This window comes from Heterocephalus glaber, unplaced genomic scaffold (genome assembly GCF_053883595.1).
Source record: "Heterocephalus glaber isolate CG9 unplaced genomic scaffold, H.glaber_assembly_v1.0 deba00001504, whole genome shotgun sequence".
Lineage (NCBI taxonomy): Eukaryota > Metazoa > Chordata > Mammalia > Rodentia > Bathyergidae > Heterocephalus > Heterocephalus glaber.
The window spans coordinates 22543283-22568954 of record NW_028258324.1 but is presented as its reverse complement, the minus strand read 5'-3'; the positions used below and the strand labels follow the sequence as shown (position 1 = coordinate 22568954).

General features: G+C 32.1%; 1 protein-coding gene across 3 annotated transcripts in view; it reads left to right on the top strand.

Moving 5' to 3' along the window:
* Plod2 (procollagen-lysine,2-oxoglutarate 5-dioxygenase 2) overlaps nt 1-24099 on the top strand; it is a 90008-nt gene extending 65909 nt beyond the window's left edge. Inside the window, exons 8-20 of one of the 3 annotated variants that reach the window (XM_004834396.3) lie at nt 147-248; nt 4605-4730; nt 6661-6782; nt 8316-8420; nt 12527-12652; nt 14816-14957; nt 16152-16214; nt 17584-17697; nt 20245-20310; nt 20887-20991; nt 22171-22317; nt 22420-22545; nt 22706-23798. In XM_004834396.3, coding sequence (XP_004834453.1) covers nt 147-248; nt 4605-4730; nt 6661-6782; nt 8316-8420; nt 12527-12652; nt 14816-14957; nt 16152-16214; nt 17584-17697; nt 20245-20310; nt 20887-20991; nt 22171-22317; nt 22420-22545; nt 22706-22861 — 1500 coding nt within the window. In that variant the 3' untranslated portion in view covers nt 22862-23798. Of the gene's footprint in view, nt 1-146; nt 249-4604; nt 4731-6660; nt 6783-8315; nt 8421-12526; nt 12653-14815; nt 14958-16151; nt 16215-17583; nt 17698-20244; nt 20311-20886; nt 20992-22170; nt 22318-22419; nt 22546-22705 lie in introns of all 3 variants that reach the window. The other 2 variants (XM_087186301.1, XM_004834397.3) reach the window with 2 other exon arrangements.
* Nucleotides 24100-25672: the final 1573 nt, after the last annotated feature.

Genomic DNA, 25672 nt, shown 5'->3' with positions numbered 1-25672 from the left:
TTGTTCAGTGTATACCTCTAAGTGATATAAATGAATGTACCTAGTGCCAAAGACATGCTTTCAAGAAAACTAGGTGATTATAGAATGAAAATGTATTGCTGGAAGAGGCTTATTTTTGTTCATACAATTTTCCCTTCATTTACTAGATTCTCCTGAATTATTTTGGAAACTATGTACCTAATTCATGGACACAGGATAATGGCTGTGCTCTTTGTGAATTTGATACAATTGACTTGTCTGCGGTAGATGTAAGTGGCATCGAATATTGAATATGTGTGAAATGTAATAGAAAATACATGGTCCTAAAATGCAGTAATTCATAGGAGAAAAAGGCACATTCTTTTATATTTTAATTGTATGGTAGATAATGGATTTATAGTGTTAAAATAATGATTTAGAAAATTGCTAGATTTGTGTGTTTCTAAACTTTGAAAGCAAAACTAATAATGGAACTCAGTAAAAGAGGCCTGGGTGTTAACAGTTTGATATGATTGGGTGATCTTGTGTTATTTTAGTCTTCGCTTGGTCAAAACATTGAGAAAAATGGTTATATTGCTTCAGTATTTTTATTGATTAATGTTATTTGTGCTTGATTTTCAAATTTGATGACTTAAGAATAATACTGTATGATTAAATACTGTTGTTAGTGTTGTAAGGAAGCTGGCCCTGACACCATGAGGCCTTTACATCACAAGGAGCCAGCAGTACTACACTTTGATTCTTTGTGTCATTTATAAAAGCTTTCAGACAAGACACATAGGCCGATGTATAGAGCATAGGTAGAGTTTATTGCAAAATGATAGGTTTTTCAAAGTGACTGAGAGAGAATACACCTTCAAGCTTGAAGTGGGCAAGACTAAGGTGATAGTTGCAGTGAATGAGATCTCAGGTTACATTTACATTATTCCCTGGGCCTTTCAAGGAATATCCTTTTCTTCCTCTGAGGTCATTGTTCTTTTACAAGGAAAATGGTCTGTTGACCTTCTTCAGAGAGAAGAAGGTTCTTGTTTACTCTCTGGGTACCTTGAAGTTTTTTTTTTCAACCCCTCAGCCATAGTGTGAACTTTGTATAGGCCCTGGACCTTATCAGCATGCTCAGAGAATGTTACATTCACTTGGGCTAAAGTTTAAAACCACAAGCTTATGTGGATTTTATCTGTAGCTAATGATTAAGAAAATGGAGAAAAATGTAATAAAAACATATGTTCTTTGCTTTTCATGAAGCCCAAACTGCCTGCCTGCATACTTGTTAATATCTAACTTAGCTGCCTAACACTGAATTCTTTATGAACTAACTCATTTCAGCATCACAAAACTTCTAAAGTACGTAGTACTGTTGACTCGATTTTATAGATGAGAAGATGTAGGTACCTAAAGTTAAGTCACTTGCTCAAGGCCACACAATGTTTAGTCTTTGGAGTAGAGATTTGAATTTAGTTAATCTAGCTCCAGACCCTATGTTCTTGATCACTGCAATTTTACCTTGATGGCATGTGCGTATTAATGCCACACATGGTGCTACATAGTATATTTTATAGAGAAATAAAACTATCATTTATACTCTGAAGGTGAATGACCAGTAGGAATGATTGTTGTTTAGCCATGAAACATTTTTTGGTTCCTTGTTCTGTCATCTGACAGCAGTTTTACAATATCCCATAGCAATATTATTCTTTCATAAAATTGTTCCTGTAATTTGGTAACTATTATGACTATGTTAAATGAGATTCCAAGGAGTGATTTTGTCAGCGAAGCTAATTTTCCCCCTCATTGACCATAGGCTTGTTGAGCACCTACAGCATGCCAGATAAGCAAAAGCAATATTGACATATATAAAACTCCAGGTACTGTAGTTCTGTTAACTCCTGGAACCATACACGTGCAAAATATTTAAGTGTAATTCACTCAAACTCCCAAATTAAATATTTTCTATTTTTTGCTATATCACTGTCTGAAGAGAAGTTAAAAAGTGACTTGTCTATATTTAGGAGCTTCTGAATAAAGCCCTATATTACTTAAAAATAAGACTTTCTGGCAAGTCTTTCAAATAACAAACTGAATGTTTCCTATCTGGAAAGAATGCCAAAATGTTTCTGAATGAAATTGCAGGATGAAGATATTTAAAAATTCCTCTTAATATTTTTTTATAGACACTAATGTTGTTTCTCTGGAGAGAGAATTAATACTTTTCATTTGTTTTGTTTCTTTTTATATAAACTTTTTAGTCCGAAGATAGAAAAAAAATTTGTATTAAAATATTTATTTATTTGTATTTGAAGTAAATCACTTGATTCTTAATAATTGCCTGTTAAAATATTCTAGGTGGTTCAATCCCTGGTACCAAACATTTTATATATATGTATATGTATATGTATATATATATATATATATATATATATATATATATATGCTAGGTGAGACCCATTCAGTCTTAAAATGCAAAATAAAATTCTGTGTTTTTTGTGTATTTAGTGGCTATGCAATAGGGATATAAAAATTAAAATTGTATGGGTAGTTAAATTCCCATGAGTATTGTCTCAGTTACTTTATCTCATTGCTGAGACAAAATACCTGACACCCAAAGTTAAAGGAGGAAAGATTTTATTTTTCTCACAGTTTGTAGAGGTTTCAGTTCATAGTTGGGTGGCTCTAACACAGGGTGGCATGGCAGAGTGGCATTGCAGAGAAGAAACAGTTCATAGTGGGCAGAAGACAGCAAAGTAGCAAAGCACCAGAAAGCAAAGGAAGCAGCCCTCTTTTTGTCCCTTATATTCTATCCAGGCTATCCACATTGCACAATTAGTCCCAGTACCACGTCTTTAATCCTATAATCACACACTAGGTCCAGCCACCTTCAAAAAGCCCCACCTATGATTCCAGTGAGGCTTTGGGGGAACATCTAGATATAAACCATACCAAAAAGCATAATTTAAATGTGGGCTGTAGACAATTTCTTTATACGTAAAAATAGTACTGGCCATCTCAGAAGATTGCAGAAAGGGTTACATGAAATTTTACACATACAAACACACACACACACCCTAAATATTATATGTATATATTAATATTATGTATGAGGGACACAGATAAAATGATCATTTCATATATATGTACTTTATATAGATTTTAGTATTTAACAAGTATGAACTGCTATATTATTATCATTATTATAAAAATAACCTTAAATTAATAATGGAGATGTAGTAAGTAAAAGCCCAGTTCTTTGTTGACCAATTTATATATTCTGTATTACTCTAAGTCCCATTTTCCATATGTGTTAATTTGGAATAATAAAAAACCTGTAAGCATTTAAGAAATGTAATTGAAATGCAAAAAAGATAATATGACCTACTTTTAATAAGGTAAGGCTGTGATCTGTTTCTTACTCATTTCTTATATTAAATTGAGAACTCCTAGTGTGGGTATTTTGTTTTTACTTGTTTGCATTTGTTTATTTATTTAATAGCAAATATGTGAGTGAGTGAATGAATTGATAAAGAAGTACAAGAGTGTACCAAAAATACTTCTATGCAAACAAATACTGATAAACTTCAGACAGTGGAGGGATGTGTGAAGTACCATGTTTGAAAAGATGGAAACGATCCCTAATTCAGTACTTAACATATATAGTATTTTTTTCTTTAAAAATTGTATTCTTTGGGCTTTGGTTACAGTTCAAGGGCAGAACCCCTGCCTAGTTGGGGTTAGACCATGGATTTGATCTCCATTATCACAAAAAATAGGAAAAATTTTAAAAAGAAATTTACAGTCCTTAGGTGCAGACTTTCAGGCATGTTCTGTAAAAGACAGTGTAAGGAAGTCTTCATATAATTCAGATATTAACAGTGTTATGTGGTAGTTTGCTTGTGTTTCTGTTTTCACATCCAATCTTTTCAGACCAGGTACTTTAATTTCTTGAGCTGAATGTTGACCATCACAAGGACTGACATATATAATGTTCATAAGTTTTCATATAACTAATGAAAAATAAACTCCACACTAAAACACATCTCAGGAGGATTAAAAAATATATAAAAATAGATACAATACATTAAAACTTGTTAGTGGAAGAAGATAGCTTTCATTGTACATAATGTCATAATGAAGAACAGTAAAAAAACTATCAGTAAAATGAGATTAAAGGGAACATTCAAGATTAGAAATAAAGGCTCAAGTCCTTCATGATTGCTCTACTTGAGCAACATATTATGTTAATAATTTCAAGCCATGAAAACACACCTTTCTTGTCTCTTTGATGAAGATTTCAAAATAGCATTGTGATCTGAAGAAAATTTTAAGGGCTATTATGAAGGAAGAATTAACTAGAAGACTAAGCTGTATCCATAATTATATCCATATAATATAATGAATATGATAGTGAGTTTCCTCATTAAACTTAATACCAACACTCAAGTCACTTTGGCAGAGTCCATAAACTTTATTTCCAGGGTTAGAGAACTGTCATAGGGCAATCCCGGTTTAGTAGATTATGTTAAAACTGAGATTCCAGTATTTTTTTCTGTTGTATAGATTAAGATTTGAATACAATTTGAAATGAAACCACACTAATGATAATGTGTTTTTCTGTTTGCTATAAAACAAAGGTCTATCCAAATGTAACAATAGGTGTTTTTATTGAGCAACCAACCCCTTTCCTACCTCGATTTCTGGACATACTGCTGGCACTGGATTACCCAAAAGAAGCACTTAAGCTCTTCATTCATAACAAAGTAAGTATTTGAGAAATAAATATTTTATGTGAAAACTAATTTTGGTGGGGTTTTTATTTGGGGTGGACTACTTGTTTATAAAAAATCTATTGGTCTAAACTCATTGGAGGAGTTTTGGAGTAATTATTGCCTTACCTTTTGGGAACAAGGGTTTTGGAGTCTAGAAAGTATCATCATAATATTAGCATGAAACACATGAGCCACCAACGTTTATATATCAAAAATCACTAAATATTAGCCATTTGCAGGTAGTTCAGTTTTTAATGAGGGCTATGTCAAAGAGCTTTATGTTTCTTTGTGTTTGTGTTAGTTTGGTACTTTCTTTTACAGAGCTGGTATTTATAGTTTTTGTTATTTGTGATAATACAGTAACATCAGAACTTGAAACAGCTTCCAGATAGAGTATTGTTTTGATTAATCTCACAATGGCATGATCGTTCCCAAAGAAATTTGATATTGTCGTTACCTTGAAAAATTATTAGAGCCTCCTAAGTACTTCCCACATATAATTTAAACATGAAGACATTTTTTGTCAATATTTTTCCATTTATTTATCTCTGTTTTTTAAAATTAAGTAATTAATTTAGTTTTGGTACTGGGGATCAAACTCAGGATCTTTATAAGTTGATATTTTAACACCATGTTGAAAAAACTCAAGAACTATGAAACATCTCATCTCTCTTTTGTCCTAATACTTTTTATATACCATCGTTCTTTCTTCCTAATGTACATGCCAACTAGTCACTGACTTTCTCCAGAAAATATTTTAAAGTTTTAGAAAAGTAGCCTAAATAAGTTTGGAAGAGTAAAATGGTAAATATTTGCTTTGTAAAATATATCATTATGTATCTGTTTACAGGAAAGTTTTATTTTTGTGCATTTTGGCTTTTATTGTTATTTTCTCTATCTTCATAGGGCCTTGATAGTGAGAGATTTTAATATTGACTTTTTAAAATGGTAAATATTTGCTTTGTAAAATATATCATTATGTATCTGTTTACAGGAAAGTTTTATTTTTGTGCATTTTGGCTTTTATTGTTATTTTCTCTATCTTCATAGGGCCTTGATAGTGAGAGATTTTAATATTGACTTTTTAAGATTATCTCTATCACCTTTTTCATAAGTAATTTTTTTTTTGGTATGGGGGAATCGAACTTGGGTCCTTGGGCTTGAGCAGCAGGTGGTGAAACCACTGAGCTAAATCCCGGGCCCGTCATAAGTAATTTTCACAAGCTGTGAATAAAATGAGCTTTTTAGAAAATTTAGTGAGAATACATAAAAAGTTCTGAAATGCTCTAGTGATGAAGCAAGATATATTTGTCTTAGTTTTAGCATAGTTGAACACTGAATTGATAACATTATCCCTGATTTTCTCATTTTTCTGTCAGTAACACTTGGTTAATTTTTCCCCTTTTTACTATGACAAATTTTTTATGTGATCATTCGTTCCCTCTGGCTTCAAATAATACTGTAACATTTTATTTTATAAAATGTGATAACTCGTAACTTAGAAATCTGTTAGATTTAATTGACATTTTTCTGTATATTTTAGAACACACATGTCTGAAATTCTCAGGCTTCAAGCCATTTTTTTCCCTTTGAGATAGGAATGTTTTTTAATACCCAGGATTTAAGTATTAATGCAAGGAGCTGTGGAGGGCTTATATATTTATGTAAGAACTTGTCTAGCAGTAGATGTTGAAATAATTTTGAGGTATCTTCTAAAAATGTTGATGTATATGTAGTTTAAATTCTTCATATGATTGTTAAATGATATTTACTTATAAAATATTTCATATGGTTATTTTTGTCTAATTGAATATGCGAGTTGTGGAATTCACAACTTTGAATGTAATACACTTTAAATATAAATACTTCATTCACCTTATTGTCTTATTTTCTCATTTTTTTCTTTAAAAATATGTTACAGGAAGTTTATCATGAAAAAGACATCAAGGTGTTTTTTGATAAAGCTAAACATGAGATCAGTACTATAAAAATAGTTGGACCAGAAGAAAATCTAAGCCAAGCTGAAGCCAGAAACATGGGAATGTATGTTTTAACAAATGTAAATTAATTAACTTATCCTACTTAAGAGCAAGCAAACTTTTCTCCTCCAAAATAGTTTGCTGAACTTGACTGTTTCTACTGTGTGTGTGCGTGTGTGCATGTGTGTGTGCGTGTGTGCATGCACCCATTTACCTGCTCTGTGGATATACAGTAGCAAGAGTCTTCTGTAGACTGTATTTATTTGTATCTGCCTGTGAAGGGCCCTGAAGGTTTTTTGACAGCCTTTCTTTAAATAAAGACTTGACATATTTAATTAAGCTATGAATCGAATTTCACATCAAGAAGGAAAAAAAACTCAGGAATTTAACATTTAAGTCCACTGTCTTCAGGTTGTATGGATAAAACCATGCATTTTAGACTGTAGGGTGGAAGGAGTGCTCCTACTTTCTTGTTGCCTGCTGAGGTAGATAACAAGGTAGTTCTCACAACAGATATTTTAGGTTCTTTGTTTAGCTCCTTTAATACTTTAGACTACTAAGGAAACTTTGGTAACAGTAAAAACAATCATTTATTCAATGAACATTAATTGAATATTACAGACAGTGTTTGAAAAGCTCTAGGTAAAAAGTAGGACATAGGGTGCCTTCTGATCAGGAAATTTTCTTGTCTACTACTGACGCTAATGCCTTGTGCTGTGGAAGCTTAAGGATAAAGTAGTGAATGCTGCCTGGGATGGGGCTGTTGGGATGGTCAGAAACATAGGCCTCTGAGAAACCTAAGAGACGAAGAATTCCTGGGGTCCACATTCAAAATGCATTTTCTTTAATTTTTGGCATAATTGTAACAAGTTTTTCTATCTAGTACGTTGTTTGCCAGTGGTTTAGGAAAAAATGTAGTGTGGAAATACACAGTGACAAGAGCAGAAAGTGATAAGTGGGACCAGCAGTGAGGGAAAGGTGCTCAGAACTAAGAGAGAGATAACCCCAAGCCGTAACATGTGGACTGTTTCACAGGGATGGTGGTATCAGCAGTGACTCACTCATTCCTTGATATTCCTGCTGCTAATGCTCTTCTTCTGGGAGAAGCAGACACCCTACTCACTGGCCCCTGCTGAGCCAAGCAAATCAAGTTTAAAAAATATTAGTACATAAAGTCACACATTTTGTTTTTCTAAAAGTCACTTAGAACTGAGCTGTTCACAGTACATTATTTCATATTTGGTCTATGTATTTATATTTCTATGCAAAATATTTTGATTTGTGAGTAAAAGGATAAAAGGAATAAATGATTTGAGGTAAAGTATTTTCCACTTTCAAAAGCATCAGCTACTAACTGACAAATTACTATTCTATTTTATGCTTTGAAATATTTCGTGGCTTAAAATATGTTTTTCTTGGCCTAAGTTTTAGTGTTTCTCTGTCTATGAACATATGTTGGTAAGTTGACCATTTTGAAATGCAGTCTTAATTGGACAATATTTTAGAGAAACCTATTTTACATGTAAATTTTATGTTAACATTCTCAACTGAGAGATACTTATTTTATCTAATTCTTATTCATTTTTTTCAATGTTAGGGACTTTTGCCGTCAGGATGAAAAGTGTGATTATTATTTTAGTCTGGATGCAGATGTTGTTTTGACAAACTCAAGAACTTTAAAAATTTTGATTGAACAAAACAGGTATTGTCTAAGATTTGATAAAAATTTATTATTTCCACATTAATTTTCACTGTACATATTTATGCTTAGTAAATTTAGGCAGGTTACATTAAATTATTTTTTACAGCTTGTTAATTTTTAATTTTAATTAGTTTTCATTCAGAGGAGTCAAATAGATAAGAATCTTAAGATAGAAGCATATAATATTCAGTTGCAAATGTGGTTTATTGATTATTTTGGTGTATTTCTGTATAAAGCAAGTGAAATTCTAATAAATCTGATACTGGTGTAATTTGAAGTATTTTTATTTTTTGTAGATTTTTACTTCATAAAACTTCTGACTGAAAAAGTTAGTGTAAAGAGTTGTAGTTCTAAGAATCTGAAAGAAATTTCAGATGTAGAAACCATTCCATGGCAAAATTTGTAATTTCATTTACTATTGAGCTAATTATCAATGGGCACTGAGTGTTTGAATTGAATTGAAATGGGATAAAATCACCATGTATAACCACTTATAATATTAATCTGCATTTATTAATATTACTGCTACTACTAGTAATGCTGTTATTGTTACTATTACTAATAACACATTTAATGAATATTATTTAAGTGCCAAATATTTTTAAATATGTCTACATATATTTACACAATTAAGTAATAGAATATTTAATGGATGAAATGTTACAAGGAATAGCAGGTGGGACAACCTATAGATATGGAGTATAGTTTGTAACTCTTAAAATCTGTTAGAATTCAGTGATGTTCTCTGGCATTTGCATTGTCAGTTCTCTTACTTTGAATGAAATGCAGTAATGCATTTAATAATATTTATAATTTTTTATTTTATGATACTTAGGAACTTAATAGTTATTTTCTTAGCTATTTAATGAATATACCTGTATAATAAATTCCTGTATTTAACATATATTCCCATTAATTTTATTGTTTTAAACCTTTTGAAGAATAAAATTTCTTTCATAAGGAAACTATCTTGGTCCTTGCCTCTTGAAGAGCCAGTAAGACAGTTTGTGTCTCCAGTACGTTAGTTACCAAAGGTTCAAGTTTGTGTGATATACATGGTGCTTATTTCCGTAGCTGAGCTTATAGTGTCCACAGAAATTTACACATAATGAAATGTTGTTAGTTATAGAAGACTTAACTGAAGGTTAGAGGGACTGAGACTGTGATGTATTTTTAGCATGTGGCTTTTCAGCACTTCATTGGCTCCCTTTTCCTTCTCTTTCCATCTCTGGACACTTACTGACTTGCTCCAAATTTTACTCTTTGAATTACATAATACTATTTATTCTCTACCAGCCGCTAACCTTACATTTCATTCTCAAAAACACTAAGACACACAGGTAGATTTTGGTTCTCCAAGTTTCTTGATCCATCCTTTTTAGAAGGCAGCTGAAACTAAAAATAATAAGATATTTTTTCTATTTGGTCTCATAAGTTATTTGTTGAATTAGCATTCCCTAAATTAATACATATGTATATTAATATTCTAAACAATACACAGTGTGTTTCTGGCTAATATTTTAATAGGAAATAGGAAAAATAAACTGAAAATTTTTTTATTGTGCATTATTTATTTGACTTCACTTTTATTTATATAAAAGAAACAGCCCAGCTGATCTTCCCAAGATTAGTGTATTGCAAAATAGGTTTTTTATGAAGAATATTTGGTCCATAGACTTCTTGGAGGAGTTGTGTAAGCTTTTCTTAAAACTTGTGTGGCACTGGTCATTCAAGAGATGCAAATGAAAACAACGCTGAGATTCCACTTCACTCCAGAAAGAATGGCTGCTATCATGAAATCAACTAATAACAAATGCTGGTGGGGCTGTGGGGAAAGAGGAACACTGCTCCACTGCTGGTGGGAGTGTAGACTGGTGCAACCACTGTGGAAATCAGTATGGAGATACCTCAAAGAACTAGGACTGGAAATCCCATTTGACCCTGCTATTCCACTGCTGGGGATCTTCCCCAAAGAATTAAAAGAATCATACCACAGTGATATATGTGCACCCATGTTCATAGCAGCGCAGTTTGTAATAGCTAAAACTTGGAAACAGCCCAAATGCCCATCAACTGGTGACTGGATAAAGAAAATGTGGTTTTTTTTATAAAATGGAGTACTACTCAGCCATAAAAAATGAGAAATTAGAGACATTTATAGCTAAGTGGATGCACATTGAGGCAATACTCTTAAGTGAAATAAATAGGACACAGATGTGTAAATACCGAATAGTTTCTCTGGTGTGAGAAACTGAAAGTGTAAATAAGGACTAAATGTATATAGGTCATGTGAAATAGGAAGAAAAGGGGCAAAGGAGAAGGAAGTGGGAGGGCTAGGGGAAAGGATAGAAGGGAATGGGATTAATATGAGAAAATGGAAAAATAGGAACAAAATTTTTGTAAATAGGGAGGCATGGAGGGGTTGAAGGGAGGGCTGGGCAAGGGTGAAAAATAAGAACCAAGAGAGACTATGTAAAGGTGCAAATTTCCAATGATGAATGTCATTATATTGTATACCTAAAATGTACCAATTATTAGAATGAATAATCGATAATGTAAAATAGGAAGAAAAGGTCCGAAGGGGTAGGGGTAGTGGGAGGCACAGGGGAAAGGAAAGAAGGGAAAGGAAAAAATGATGAGAAATGGAAAAAATGGAAATAAAATCTTTGTAAATAGGGAAGGGTGGAGAGGGTGAAGGGAGGGCTAGGAATGGGGAAAAAACAAGAACCAAGATGCATTATGTAAAGGTACAATTCCCAATGAGAAATGTAATTGTGTTGCATACCTACAATGTACCAATAAAAGAATTTAATACAAAAAAAACACAAAAGGAACTTGTGTGGCATCACTGAGTTTTAATATAATGCCAGAGGGACCTCAGATTTTCTTTTCTCATTGGGAAAATGGTGACATTAATTAGAGTTCTATAGGGAAAAGTCTGGCATGTTTTAAATTTTTAATCCGTGCTTGTGTTGTACTGGTCACTTCTCTGGTAAGACAGGAACTGTGGCGGTCATAAAATACCGCAGACTGGGTAATTATAAACAATGAAAGTTTATTCAGCTTACAGTCCTGGGGCTCAGAAGTTCAGGATCCAGTGGCTATATCTGATGAGGGCCTTCTTGCTACTTTAGAGAGGAGCTAAGAAGGAGAAAAAGAAAAGAAACCAACCTCCTGAGATGAGGACCTTAATTCTTTCATTAGGGTGATGTCCACATGACTTAATCATCTCTTGAAAGTTCTACCCCTCAGTGCTATCACAGTGACAATTAAGTTTCAGTTAAAATGTAGGGGACTCTCAGAGAGTTTTCAGACAGTTACCCACTTATTTTTTTTTTCTAACATGAAGGACCAGAAAATTGTTTAATATTGCCAGGCCTAATTTTTTGTTGTGGTACTGAGGCTTGAACTCAGGACTTTCTAACTGAACTACACCAACCCTTCTAACTTTCTACTTTGAGATGGGATCTCATTAAATTTCCCAGACTGGGCTCAAACTTGCAATCCTCTGCCACAGCTTCCTGGAGTGCAAGTATTTCATGCATATACCACTGTGACTAAGATGAATGTATGACAACCACAATGCATTTTAAAAGTCCTAAAAAATGAAAATATTTTAAAGTAGTTTGGAACTTAATTTTAGGAAAACTGTTCTATTTATAAATCTCTCAGTTCATCTTCATTTTTTTATTCATTCAATAAATTCTTATTGGTTACTTTAATGTACCAAGGCCAGTTCTGTCTACTCACTAATAAAATATTTTATTCATTTTATAATTCTGAAACAGTTGAATAAAATTTAAATATAATGTTATAATTAAAGAATTTTCCCTATTTTGGATGCCAGTTTCATCTCCTTATATTTTCACCAGCATTTTCAACAATTTTTTCCTTTTAGTTTCTTTTTTTTTTAAAAAAATGGAAAATTAGCAGTGTACCATTCTGAGAAAAGATGTTGTAAAATAATTTCTCATTTTATTTTAATTTTTAGATAGCCGTATGTATGCTAAATGAACCTTATTAGTGAGGGGTCATGCTGAGTCTCAAAACAATAAAAGCTCTATAGTAATTTTAAAATAAATAATGACATGGATTTCTATCTGTAGAAAGATCATTGCTCCTCTTGTAACTCGTCATGGAAAGCTGTGGTCCAATTTCTGGGGAGCACTGAGTCCTGATGGATATTATGCTCGATCTGAAGATTATGTGGATATTGTTCAAGGGAATAGAGTGTAAGTTACGTGATTTCATCTTTGAATGTAAAATACCATAATCAAAAAGATCTAATCTTACTAATTTTACTTGACATTTTTTATTTGTCTCCTGTATATCTGAAGGCAGTTTCAGTACCTGGAAACCACTTGGAATCCTGAAATACTAACATAAAGCTAATATTTAAAAAATATTGTTTATTAATTTCTAAATTTTTAAAGTAACAAAATTATTGTGGGAAATACTAAGAGATGATATGTTGTTGCCAGGTGCACCTATCTTACAATTGGCGGAAGAGCAATACTCTTTAGTTAAAACTTTGGACAAGGAGTTTATTTTAGCTAACTTACTTAAGAACTATGATAAATAGCTGTTTTGTTAGCTTTTAGAATAAATAAAATAATACAGAAAAAACAATTATCACATGAGTTTTCTTAATGTGCAATAGCTCATCTTTTGATTTAAAGATAAGTGTTTTCACCAATATCTGATCTCCAGTTCTAGTTACTGGGAAAAACACACACGCTACGAAGTGAGTGCATGAGTGATAGTTCTTTCAGAGACAATAATTTTTTTTGTTTTTTAAAACTGAAAAATAGTCATATTGAAATAGTTTTGCTAATACCAGGGAAGAGTATGGTAGATGGTGGATCAGAGTGACTGAGTCATTATGTTCTTTCCCTTGGTTTTCAAACATGTCAGCCCAGTTGAAAAAGGGAAGCAGTTCATACCTAAAAGGATGTTCCCTTAAACTTACCAAAAAATCACACATTTTCTTTAAGTAGATAAAAAATGTTTTCCTTATGAAAATAATAATTTGTATGGAAACTTTAAATATAAATGTTGTAAATATAATAAATATATTTGTAAGTTGTAAGTAAATAATATGATAGTTAAAGACACATTATTAAGACAGAATTTCACATTTCAAAGAACTTTTATTAATTCTGAGATGAGACCATAAGTGATATAATCTGTGGTCACAACAGGTTTATAAATGTAGGATAGAAACTGGAGAATTCATGTTTGGAAATATACATAACCCTATGATAAAGTGTTTTGACAACTTTACAAACTTAGAATAGACTTATAGTTGTATGTTATTAATTTTGCTTTAGGAATGGGTGAATTTCTGTTTTCCTGTCAGTTTTGTCTAAAGAATAAAGGAAATATAGTAGAGGCCTTTGATCTAGTAATTAATATAGTAATCATATTTCATGTCCAAAAGCTGTGAGAAGAAATGACATCTTAAGACCTATTGATGTGTATATGCATTTTTTTCCCTTCAGAAATTTAAATGCCACATATACCACCAGCAACTGCTTTCTGGATTCAGCATGTTCCATAGTTCTAGAGGTCATTTTCTTTTAGGCTGATCTAATAAGACAAAGTGATACCCTATTTCTCTTAATGTCTGATACATTTAGTTGGTAAAGATCTTCCCTTTCTGTTCTCTCAAAGTGATAGGCACGCTCCATCGTACATAACTTTCTTATGCCATTCTCAGGAAATGAGTCATGTTCAGAGGAAGAGGTAGGTATGGGAAAAATGAAGGATAAATGTCTCCCAACACTCAAGTACTTCCAGCTATATTTCTTCATATCTTACTTTATCTACAAAATATTTGATATGATTTAATTAATTTTAAAAGAATATAATTTAGGGGAATTTTATGCCAAATTCCTTGGTGTACTAGTAACAGCTGGCTCCTGAGAATAGGGAAATGCCTTGACTTACAGTGTTTACCACTGTCTGTGGAAAGTTTCCCTTGTGGACTTGGAACCTAAGTATGACTCAGCACTTGCTGTCAGCTCTAGGGAGCCCTGTGAGCTACCTCTAGCACACCACTGGCTGTATGTTGTTATTGTTGCTATCAAAATTTTAATCTTAAATGGGAACATATTCTGTGTACTCCAGTATTAGGCTCTAACTGCAACTGTGACATGATAGTCAAATATGATAAGCACAAGCCAACTCTATATTGAATTTGATCAACAGAGATAATGGTTAGTCTCTTAAATCACATGTATCAAATAATCTCATATGTCAAATATTATTAAATGCCTGTTCTGATTCAATGATATATATAAAACATATCTAATTTAAACACATACAATGTATTTTTTAAAAACAATTTAAATTTTTATATTTCTATTATTTTGGAATGTCTTTTTTATTTTCAGAGGCATATGGAATGTCCCATACATAGCTAATGTGTATTTAATTAAAGGAAAAATGCTCCGTTCAGAGATGAATGAGAGGAACTATTTTGTTCGTGACAAATTGGATCCTGATATGGCTCTTTGCCGAAATGCTAGAGAAATGGTAAGCCATATATTGGGGGCTTGCTTAAATGTTTTTTTTAAAGATGGCTTACTTTACCAATTGATATGTCATTGTGTTTTAATGCCTTTTTTTCTAATTTGAAAGTACTAGCCAATTTTTTTGGTTCTATGTTGAAAAATTTGGAACAGTTTTGCTGAATAATTTGTCAACATTTACTGGTAGAAATGATTTGAAGTTAGGATGACTCATAGCAGTATAGTAGATTTGAATAATAAAGGTGGCATTGTTACAAATCAGCTTACTCTTTTAAGAAGACATTTTACTTCCCTTTGAAATTTTATGGTGAAAATTCATCCTAATTAAAATCACTTAAAATGTGGGTGAAATGATCATGACACATTAAAGAAGAACACATTTTTGTTCTGAAATCAATATCCATATTTTCTCTAAGTGTGTCTTATAATATAATTAACCTGGCATTCTTAAAAAGCCAGGTTTCCTTACTACAAAACTAAGAGAAAAGTTGAGATATGTAGTTTATTTAGTTTATGTGAAAAAGTAATGATACATTCCTATTCTACAAATATACTTCCAGTATAAAATATAATTGACTGCAGAAAATAATTTGTTTTCTAAATGTATAAATATGTTTCTTAAAGCATATTTATATGACTTTTTTGGTTTATAAATGATTGAGGTATATTATTTTTTAAATTTATATAAGCAATTGTGGTTTTAGTTGAAATCAGAAAAGTTGGCAAGTATTTTCTTCTGAGTTTAACAAGGCATGTGTTCTTTAAATATGTTTGTTTTTCCAACAAATCTGTGTGCACTGTTATTATTGAATATCCTCAGTGCCTATGATTGTATTTTGTGCTCATGTTTGACTAATTTCACTCAACAGCACCTCCTGGAATGGCCTGTCTTACTCATTTTTTTTCTTTGTCTTAATTATCTGTCTAATGGTTTGCTAAGGAATGAGCTTGTTGTGTTTGACCTGGCCCTCTCCCCACCCCACCCCAACCCTGCCAAAAAAAAAAGGGGAAAAAAAGGCTGAAAGGGCTGGAGATGTTTCTTTGTGTGCGCTATAAGCTTTGCTTGTTCTGCATGCTGTCCATGAAGGGCATTTTACAATGTCAGCTTTTCACCAAGATCTGCTTTTTTTTTTAACCGAAGAATACCTGAGAAAATGGGTGCACAGGTCAACTTACCCAGTGCTTCTCTTCATTTTAGACTTTACAAAGGGAAAAAGACTCCCCCACTCCGGAAACATTCCAAATGCTCATCCCCCCAAAGGTGTTATTTTTATTTATTTTTATTTATTTTTGCTTATGTAATTAATACTAGATATGGTATATTGCCTAACCTAATGTATTTTTAGGAGTCTTTGCATTTAGCTTGGTAAAATGGTGGTATTCATAGGTTAATAATCTGTATATGTTCCAGTCTTTTCTATGTGATTTTGGAGGGGGAACATTTATCTACTCTTGGATCATGAAGCTGATTTACATTTTAGGATTGACAAGGGAAGTTAAACCTAAGTCACTTTCATTTATATATATAGTTGTTTTTGGAGTGGAAGGGAGAAAAGACAAGGGTAGGTATAAAGTATATCTGTATATCTTGTTTAAAGAAGTGACGTTTAGACCTGGTGACTAAGGGGTGGAGAAAGTGAAGCAGGAACATTGTGAGTTCCAGGCATCTTGGGCAATACAATTGAGTCCTTGTCTCAGAATAAAAATAAAAGAGGCCCTTGGTTCAATCCCTACTCCCCTACTTCCACAAACATACACACACACACACACACACACACACACACACACACACACACGACGGAGTGGGTGAGAGAACAGAAAGAAAGAGGGAGAAAAAGTCAAAGATAGAGGAGAGGTTTGAGTACTTCATTTTGTTTATTAACTCTTTACCATTAAAACAGGTATGAGAAACCTTCTTGGCTCAATTCCCCCCCCCCCCCCCCCCCCACAGATAGTGAAAGAGAGAGACAAGGGGAACCAAGGTTAAGACATAAAGAGATTTGGGTACTGTTCTTTATTTTACTTTTTAACTTTTTTACCATTAAAACAGGTACAAGAAACATTCTTGCTTCAGTTTTGTTTGTCACATTTACTTTTTTTGGATTAAAGATATGAGACTGGTTTTTCTCTTTTAGCTGACTTTAAAATGTGTGACTAATTTCTGTGCTTAGTGTTTAAACCATAGAGCAATAAAAAGATGAAGTATACTGATGAAATAAAACATTTTGGATTCTTGTTTTAAAAAAATATGTTGTCTTCTTTGAAAGGAAAAGAAGCCAAAAGAAAGTATAATTCATTGCACTGTGGTGTCTCAAAAATATTTCTGCTTTCAAACAGGAATTTTTTTTTTCGAGAATTCCACATCTAGGATCAGTGAAAAAGGGACAAAAACAATCTATTCTTCCTCTTCTGTTTTTCAGTTGAGTGTCAGTGGCATCTATTAATATTGTGTGGTATCAGAATTTATAATAAAAATTTTTTTAAACTTGTAATCAACTATGTTTTATACAAAAATAAAAATGCATGTTCATAAATGAAATATAAAAGTTGAAATTAATATACTTTCCTATGGCTACATTTATTTGTTACACTGTCCTGTAAGAGTAATACTATTATTTTTTGGCATATAGGGTGTGTTTATGTACATTTCTAATAGACATGAATTTGGACGACTATTATCAACTGCTAATTACAATACGTCTCATTATAACAATGACCTCTGGCAGATATTTGAAAACCCTGTGGTATGTGTTTTATGTTCAACTTCATTTGTTAATTATTTTTCTGTAATTGTAAGGATATAAATCAGTTGAGTAGTAACATGAAAATGAGATTAGAGGCTTTCAAAAATCACAGTTGTACTTCATGATGGATAGAGTAGATCTGAACTTGCCTAAAATGATTTGTATTTAAGACATATATTAGGTATGAAGAAGTAAATTATTAGTTTCTTCAGTTTCTCCCAATATTTTTGTCTAATATATTCAAAAATAACATCCTAATTTTCATCATAATTTGAAAAGTATATTTACAAATAGCTCATATATGATGATATTTTGATTTCATGAGGAAAATTCAAGCAGTTAGGAAAATATCACTACACATTTTTTTCTTTTTTTCAATTATATGAAAATAGAGAAAATTTCAGAGTAAACTTAATTCAGAATAAAAAAATTTTAAAGCACCTACTGGGTTTTTAAAAAAATTTGAGCCGCATACTAATTAGCTCCTTTTTCTTTTGCAGAGGTGTGTTTTCTTTAGTAAAGTTGGCATCTACAGAAGGGAAAATGCTATTTTAAATAATGTTACACTGCTACTTAAGAGTTTCCCCTGCCAACAGTAAAAATTTTAAGTTACAAAGAGTCGATTCACCTGATGAGACTTGTCTTTTAGTTTACAGGAGCAGCATGATCCCAAAATAGTAAAGTTAGTAGTCTGAAAACTCTTGATGAATAGAAAAAGGCTCACTGTTGATATTTTAGTATTTAAAAAGTATTCCAGTCCCATTTTATCTGTATATCTTCATGTTGCACAGGAATAGAATTAAAAGGAAGATTTTGGTGGCCAAAATAGAATTACATATTTTACTTGAGCACTGAACTTCTTCCTATTCTGAGGAATAGAATTATTTGGCTTCTTGAATAATATCAGGTTCCTGGCAAGATGTCCTAAATTATATTCTGAGCTGTAGACACTTATGGAAATATTCAAGTCTTTAAAGTCAAGAATAATGAGATAAAAACAAGAATTGAGTAGGAATTACTTTCTTTCCATGGCTTTGAGAAATTAGTTCTTCAATAAATTAGTCTGATCTATATTCTGATGGATGTCTCATTCCAAAATACATAGCAATTTTCCCAGTGTCAAAATTGTTAAGGTATTTGTTAAGTCACAGTTTGCTTAGTGACTTAAAAGGAAGTGTAAAATGAAAAAGTTAATATTAATGCTCTAATGTGAAATCATAGAAACTTCTTTAACGTCAAAAAAAAGTTCATAGGAAAAAATAGTATTTAACGAGTAAATGTTATGGATAAGTATTTAGTTTTTTTTTCTCATTTTAGAATAAAAACTAATAAACTAGAGAAAATAATGAAATAACACAGAAATTTAATCCTCATAATTATATACTGTGTATAAATGATACTCTTTAAAGAATCTGAAGATAGTTTTGGTTTTTCCACGTAATAGACTTCAGTGGCTGAGAATGTGACTTAGTGGCACAGTGTTTGCTTAGCATTAATTGTTTGTGTCCACAACACTAAAAAATTATATAATCATGTAAATCTAAACATATAAATTAAAATGCTATAAATCATCAGCCCTCTGAAATCCAGCCTCAAAGATTTATTTCAGACAAGTGTCTTTTGAAGCATATTTGGATTGGGGTTATTTTGAGTCTGTGGCTCAACTCTTTGCTTTTGGCTTCCTAGGTTTTCTAATTATAAAGAAAAAATTAATAATTTGTTAAACATACTAAATAAATTTTCTTAAAAAGATATCGGAGGTTGTTTAAATTACTCCAAATTTTACTATATGCCTTCTTAATACGGGGTTTAAATAAAGCATTTGATCCAGAAAAAGAATTTCTTAGTTAATATTGAGAAAAAAATGAGACATTTTCATCTGTGGTTTATGAGTCAGATAATTGGTCAGAGGGAACAAGATTCATAAATTAAAATGATGAGGAACTATTTTCAACATAAGGCCCTAATCTTTAATTTTGTTTACTAATAAATGTGACCCCAGGTTAGTAAATCTAACCCCAGCATGAAGCTTTGATAAATATTAAAAATTAAAGAGAAGACAGAAATTTTAAATTAATTTAAAAAATAAAGTTTTTTAGTATGTCACTAGAGAAGTATAAACATGGCCCTAGTTTATTAATTCACTTATTATTTTTACTATTACTTGTTGGTAGGATTTTGATCCTTATTTTTCACTTTCAAACATCTGTACTTAATTACTCTTCAGTAATGCATAAAATGAAGCAGGCAGATGCAGTCATTATAAGATGGTTCAAGTTATAATACTCTGAGGCATAAAATGTTACACATAAAAATTTTGTGAGTCTTAGAGGTGCAGCTCAATGGTAGAGTACTGAAAAAAAAATGTTTCCTAGAATGATGTGAGTATACGAATCAGGCAAAGAGTAAAATATAAACTAGTTTACAAAATTCCTATTTTGTCTACTACATAGTCAATTGTTTAGTTTCTAAAATGTATATACTTCATGTTTGCCAGTATTTATTAGAATATATTTGCTTTAATATATACAACTCTTTCTTTGGTAGGACTGGAAGGAAAAGTACATAAACCGTGATTATTCAAAGATTTTCACTGAAAATATAGTTGAGCAGGTTTGTATTAATAATTAAGTTCTGTTGGGCATTTTTGTTTGATTTTTCAGAAGAAAATATTATTCAATACTACTTTAGTGGAAAATGTTGTGAAATTAGAGAAACTATGCAGGTAAAATTTGTGTGGGTTACTTGCCAATTATATGGCCTTAAGCTTACACAGTTATAAAAATGAAGAATAACAATTATTTTAAGATCATACTTTTCTTAAAAACTTGCTCCTGTCATAGTTTTCTAAAAGCAGTAAAGGAGACATTGTCAGATTTCTGATGTAGATCTCTTTTCAGAGTAAGTATATCTTTGAGATATGGGCTCTTTGGGAAACAATGTTTTCTTAGACCTTTTAAAAAAATGAACTCTTAGATAAGTTTTCAAAACTGTTGCCATACTCTGTTCTCAAAAATGTAAGGTATCTTCAATTCTAAGGTCCACATTTTTTATGTACCATTAGAAAGAAAAAATACTCCCAATTAAACTGTGATAATATTCATTTGAAATTTTCATATATATCAAAATTATTTTAAACTATGACACAGATGTTATTATGTCTTCTCGTGGCGGCACTGTGTTTTATAGCCCTGTCCAGATGTCTTTTGGTTTCCTATATTTTCTGAAAAAGCCTGTGATGAACTGGTGGAAGAAATGGAGCATTATGGCCAATGGTCTGGGGGAAAACATCATGTAAGTTGTAATTTCACACATAGGACTAAAATGTGTGTGTGCGTGTGTGTGTGTGTGTGTGTGTGTGTGTGTGTGTGTATGTACTTCAGGCGGGTAGGGGTGGCTATTCAGAGAATTCAGAAAGGATGTCTTTTTGTCACACATCTGAGTCCTTCACCTAACTGAATTGGCTGCCCAAGGCTATCAGTCTAATTTTATTGCTAGTTTTTAATGCTTAACTCAGTTATCTGTCTGGACCCTAGTTTCATTTATGTATGCATTTATACCATGTGGTACCTAAATGCCAGTGTCCTGTGGTTGGAGTTAGGTAAAACCTGTCTTTCCTGCTCTTCTTCAAGCCACTTTATTTTCTACATTTTTACAGTAAGCTGTAGTGAAAATACTAAGACAAACTTTATCTGATTGACTGTCAGAACTTTTTTGTGTAAGGATAGGAAAGAGGGATCTGTTTAGAATGACTTTGATGTAATTCTGTTTTGCTTTTGCATTCTGTTGCAAAGACATGGCAGGAAGTATTGCTGCTGTTGGTTCCATGTGTTTGTTTTCCTCTGAGCCCATAGATGCCAGCTCCTTAACAAAACCACGGAGTTTTAGTGAAATACTCAGGAATATTGATGCAGGATACCCAATTAATTACCACTACCCCATGCTAGTTAGTTGATCTGAGAAAGAGAAGTTCAAAGTACGAAGAAGAACATGAAGACAGTATGTTGCAGGATAATGAAAAAAAAAATCTTTGAAAGATTTTGGTTTTCAAAGAATAATAGTGAGGAACATCACAGGGAAAGCTTGTTATCAGTAGTTGATTATTCAAAGGACAAATAAGTGGAGTCTATGCTCACCAAACACCTAGGACCAGAGTCATGTTTTAAAAAACATTCTGTAGGTAAGTGAGAGGTAAGAGCTTAAAAAGTCAGTTTTATTTACTTTAAAGTTAAAACTCCTATATATGTTTAAGAAGTAAAGGAGCCCACTGACTCTGCAACACTTTGTGTCCTCCTTGATAATTTGCAAAGCTGTGTTATCTATTTTGATCATTTTATAATAAAGCAGATGGTATACCATAATTGAACAACAGTTATTTTTATTGTCTATTATGAGCTGTGGTTGAAAAAATGCCAGTTAATGTAAATGAATTACACAGGACTAGATTTTATGATGCATTAATGCTGTTTCTAGGACAGCCGTATATCCGGTGGTTATGAAAATGTCCCAACTGATGATATCCACATGAAGCAAATTGATCTGGAGAATGTATGGCTTCATTTTATACGGGAGTTTATTGCACCGGTTACGCTGAAGGTCTTTGCAGGCTATTATACAAAGGTAGTTATACTCCCCTCACCACTCCTCCCTACTTCTACCAATTTCTACAAATATATAGAGGTTTTAAGCAAATGTACTGGCTTACTTTTTAAATTTTTTTAGGGGTTTGCATTGTTGAATTTTGTAGTAAAGTACTCTCCTGAGAGGCAAAGGTCACTTCGTCCTCATCACGATGCTTCCACATTTACCATCAACATTGCCCTCAACAATGTGGGAGAAGATTTTCAGGTAATTACGACTCATATGTTTAGATTTTTCAGAAGAAATATGATATGATTAAAAGGGCTTTGCCTAGTCTCCTTTTTAGATTCTGCTTAGATTTAAATTTTGTTGCTGATTAAAAATTGAAAATAGTGAGCTGATACATTTGTTTGTTTTAATATTTTAGGGAGGTGGATGTAAATTTCTAAGGTACAATTGCTCTATTGAGTCGCCAAGAAAAGGCTGGAGCTTCATGCATCCTGGGAGACTTACACATTTGCATGAAGGACTTCCTGTTAAAAATGGAACAAGATACATTGCAGTGTCATTTATAGATCCCTAAGTTATTAACTTTTCATTGAATTGAATTTTCTTTTGGAATGGATGACTGACATGAGCATGTCTTTGAAGTTGTGCTCAAGAAGATGAGAGGAATATTTAAATAACTTCAACAGAACAGAACAACTTAACTTTGGACCAAACTTTTGAAAACTTTTTATAAAAAATTGTTTGATGTTTCTTAATGTGTGCTCTGAGCCTTAAAACAGTTTGAAGAAGAAAAGAAAGAAAAAAGTACAAGAAAATATTTATTTCTATGCTTTACTGTCTCTAAGAATAGTGATAGTTTTCTGAGTTTGTGTTTCAAATTGATAAAATATTCAGGTACAAATATACAAGTAATTAGCCTAATAATATTTTCTTATTTAAGAAAACCTGAGAAGAATTTTATTTATCAGCATATAAGGTAAATGTAGAAAGATGGATATAAATGAAAACTGGCAAGTTTTAAATGCTTGGAAATCTGATTCTAACTGAATTTGTATGTAATTATGTCACTACCACCTATGCAGTCCCTTTTGTAGTAGTTACTAAGGGAACATAAAGAAAAGATTATATTATGCAATATTTTTCCCCAAGAAATGTAGTATAAATACGATCAAGGATCTATATCATTGGAAGCATTTTTGGCTAGAGTGTTAGATGATTTTTTTGTTTGTCGTAGATAGTAAACATTATGTTCCTTCAGATGAACCTTTCAAAGTGAATTACACTAAGTTATATTACATGTAGGAAAGCTTACCATCCTTTTTTGTTTTCCAGTGCAAGTGTCCTTAAGTCAAAACAGGGTTTTTGTTTCTTTGATTTCTTTTTTATTTAATTATAGAATTGGAGAAAAGAAAAATTTCGTTGAGACTAGTAGTGTATTTTATAACTTTGAAAAGACCTTTTAAGTACTTGAATTTTATATCAGGAAAATAAAGTTTTTGAGCCTTGTTTTTTCCTTTTTTCTTTGTCTGTTTTCTTTTTGTGGGAGGGTTATTCAGTTACTCATTTTTTTTCTCTTCTGGGAATATCTCTGTTTTATCCTTTGTAGGCTCTTTATTGTTTTTCCTCTATCCTGCTTTAAAAAAAAACTCCCCACCAAAAAAAAATTGTTGACTTCATTTTTTACCATCTCTCTGAGTGAGATCTAAATGTCCTTATTGTAGCTACTGTTTTTAATTTAAAGGTTAAACTTGAAGTTCTTAATCATGGTGCCGTAATTCATTTTTCTAACACTATGTGTTAAAAATTTTTGATAAATAAAATAATTTAAAAATTAAAAATTGTCATTTGCTTTACTAATAATTTATTTTTAGAGGTAAATATATAATGGAATTGCTGAAGGAGATCTGATTTTTTTCATTTTGCTTATTATATTAATATAACAAATGCTATTAAATTATAAATTTAATTATAAATTTATAGTGACTAGAGATTTGATCTAACTCATTTTACAAGTGAAGAAATAGAGGCCACAGATTTCTTTATTACATATATGTACTGTACATTTCTTTAGTGGTGCTTTTTGTGTCTCTACTATGGCTATTGTTCCAGGTACTGAGGATGTAGTGATGAAAAAAATCTCACATCACTGGGAGATGGAGTTATGTATAAGGAAGTTGAGTTCTATTTCTTCTCTCTTTGGTGCGCTTAATATTCAGAGTAAATTTCCACCCATCAACTTGGTTGAGGGAACCTTTTAGTAAAGATTTGTGAGTTATATTATTGTACTTGAAGGATAGCATTCAAAATATGTTGCAACTGGTATGGCCTGGATGCCAAGCCAACACAAGTTCTGGGTGTAAAGCAGGTGGAGTTCTTCCAGTGCAAGCCAGCTCAATGTCCCTTGTGGTGTAGTTCGGATGAAAAATATCTACCAGATACTAGTTCTTAGTTGTGGTGTGAGAGGTGTGCTGGAAAGATGGTGAATATTTTAATTTTTAAAAATTATACTAAAAAACACATTGCCATTAATGTCTCTCTAAATACTCCCCCTTTCTTCTATCGTGCTTATCCCATTGTTCTTGTCACCTTCTGAAGCAGTTCTTCAAGTCTGCTTTCATGTGTTTCTTTATTTGCTCTGCACTGGCTCCTTCAGTGTCCCAAATCAGTTCAAAATGTTTAACTTTCATGGTTATTTTGACTTTGTGGAAAAGCCAAATGTCACGTGGTGGCTGATCCCTTGAATAAGGTAGATGAGGATATACAGTAATGTTTTTACAAGTGGCATTGTTGGATGGCAACTACAGTCACCATAGTTTTGATTACACCTCATAATGACACTATAGAGGACTACCAGAACTGCCAGAAAGTGGCAAGAACAATGGGGAAAGTGTTTGATATGAAGGGGAGTACTTTGAAGGGGATTAATCACAATGTATCTTACTGTAATAAATTTATTTCAACTTCTAACACACACGGTACTTTGATCACACCTCGTACACAGGTGGTCACCTATTGTATCTTTTAAAATAGTGCTTTCTTTCTAGAAATTGGATTAAGGCACTCAGCTAAGCACAATTTTCTGTCTTCCATTGTATCTCAGATTCCGGAATAATATATATACCCTTTTAAAAAGAAAGATTCATAATTAGTGAGGAAAACTCCCATAAGTTTATTAGAAAATTGGAAACATGGAAAACAAATAGAATTGGATGGATAGAGAAAACTGCAGCTTGAAGCAGGCTCAGGAGCCTGATCGAGGAACCACTTTTATGGTGTGATTTTCATTTATTTGTTATGGAATATCAAAAAGCTTTGCAAATGAATTATGCATATAGAACCAACACTGGATATCTGCATGAGAGACTAACTTGAAAAAATAAAAGTC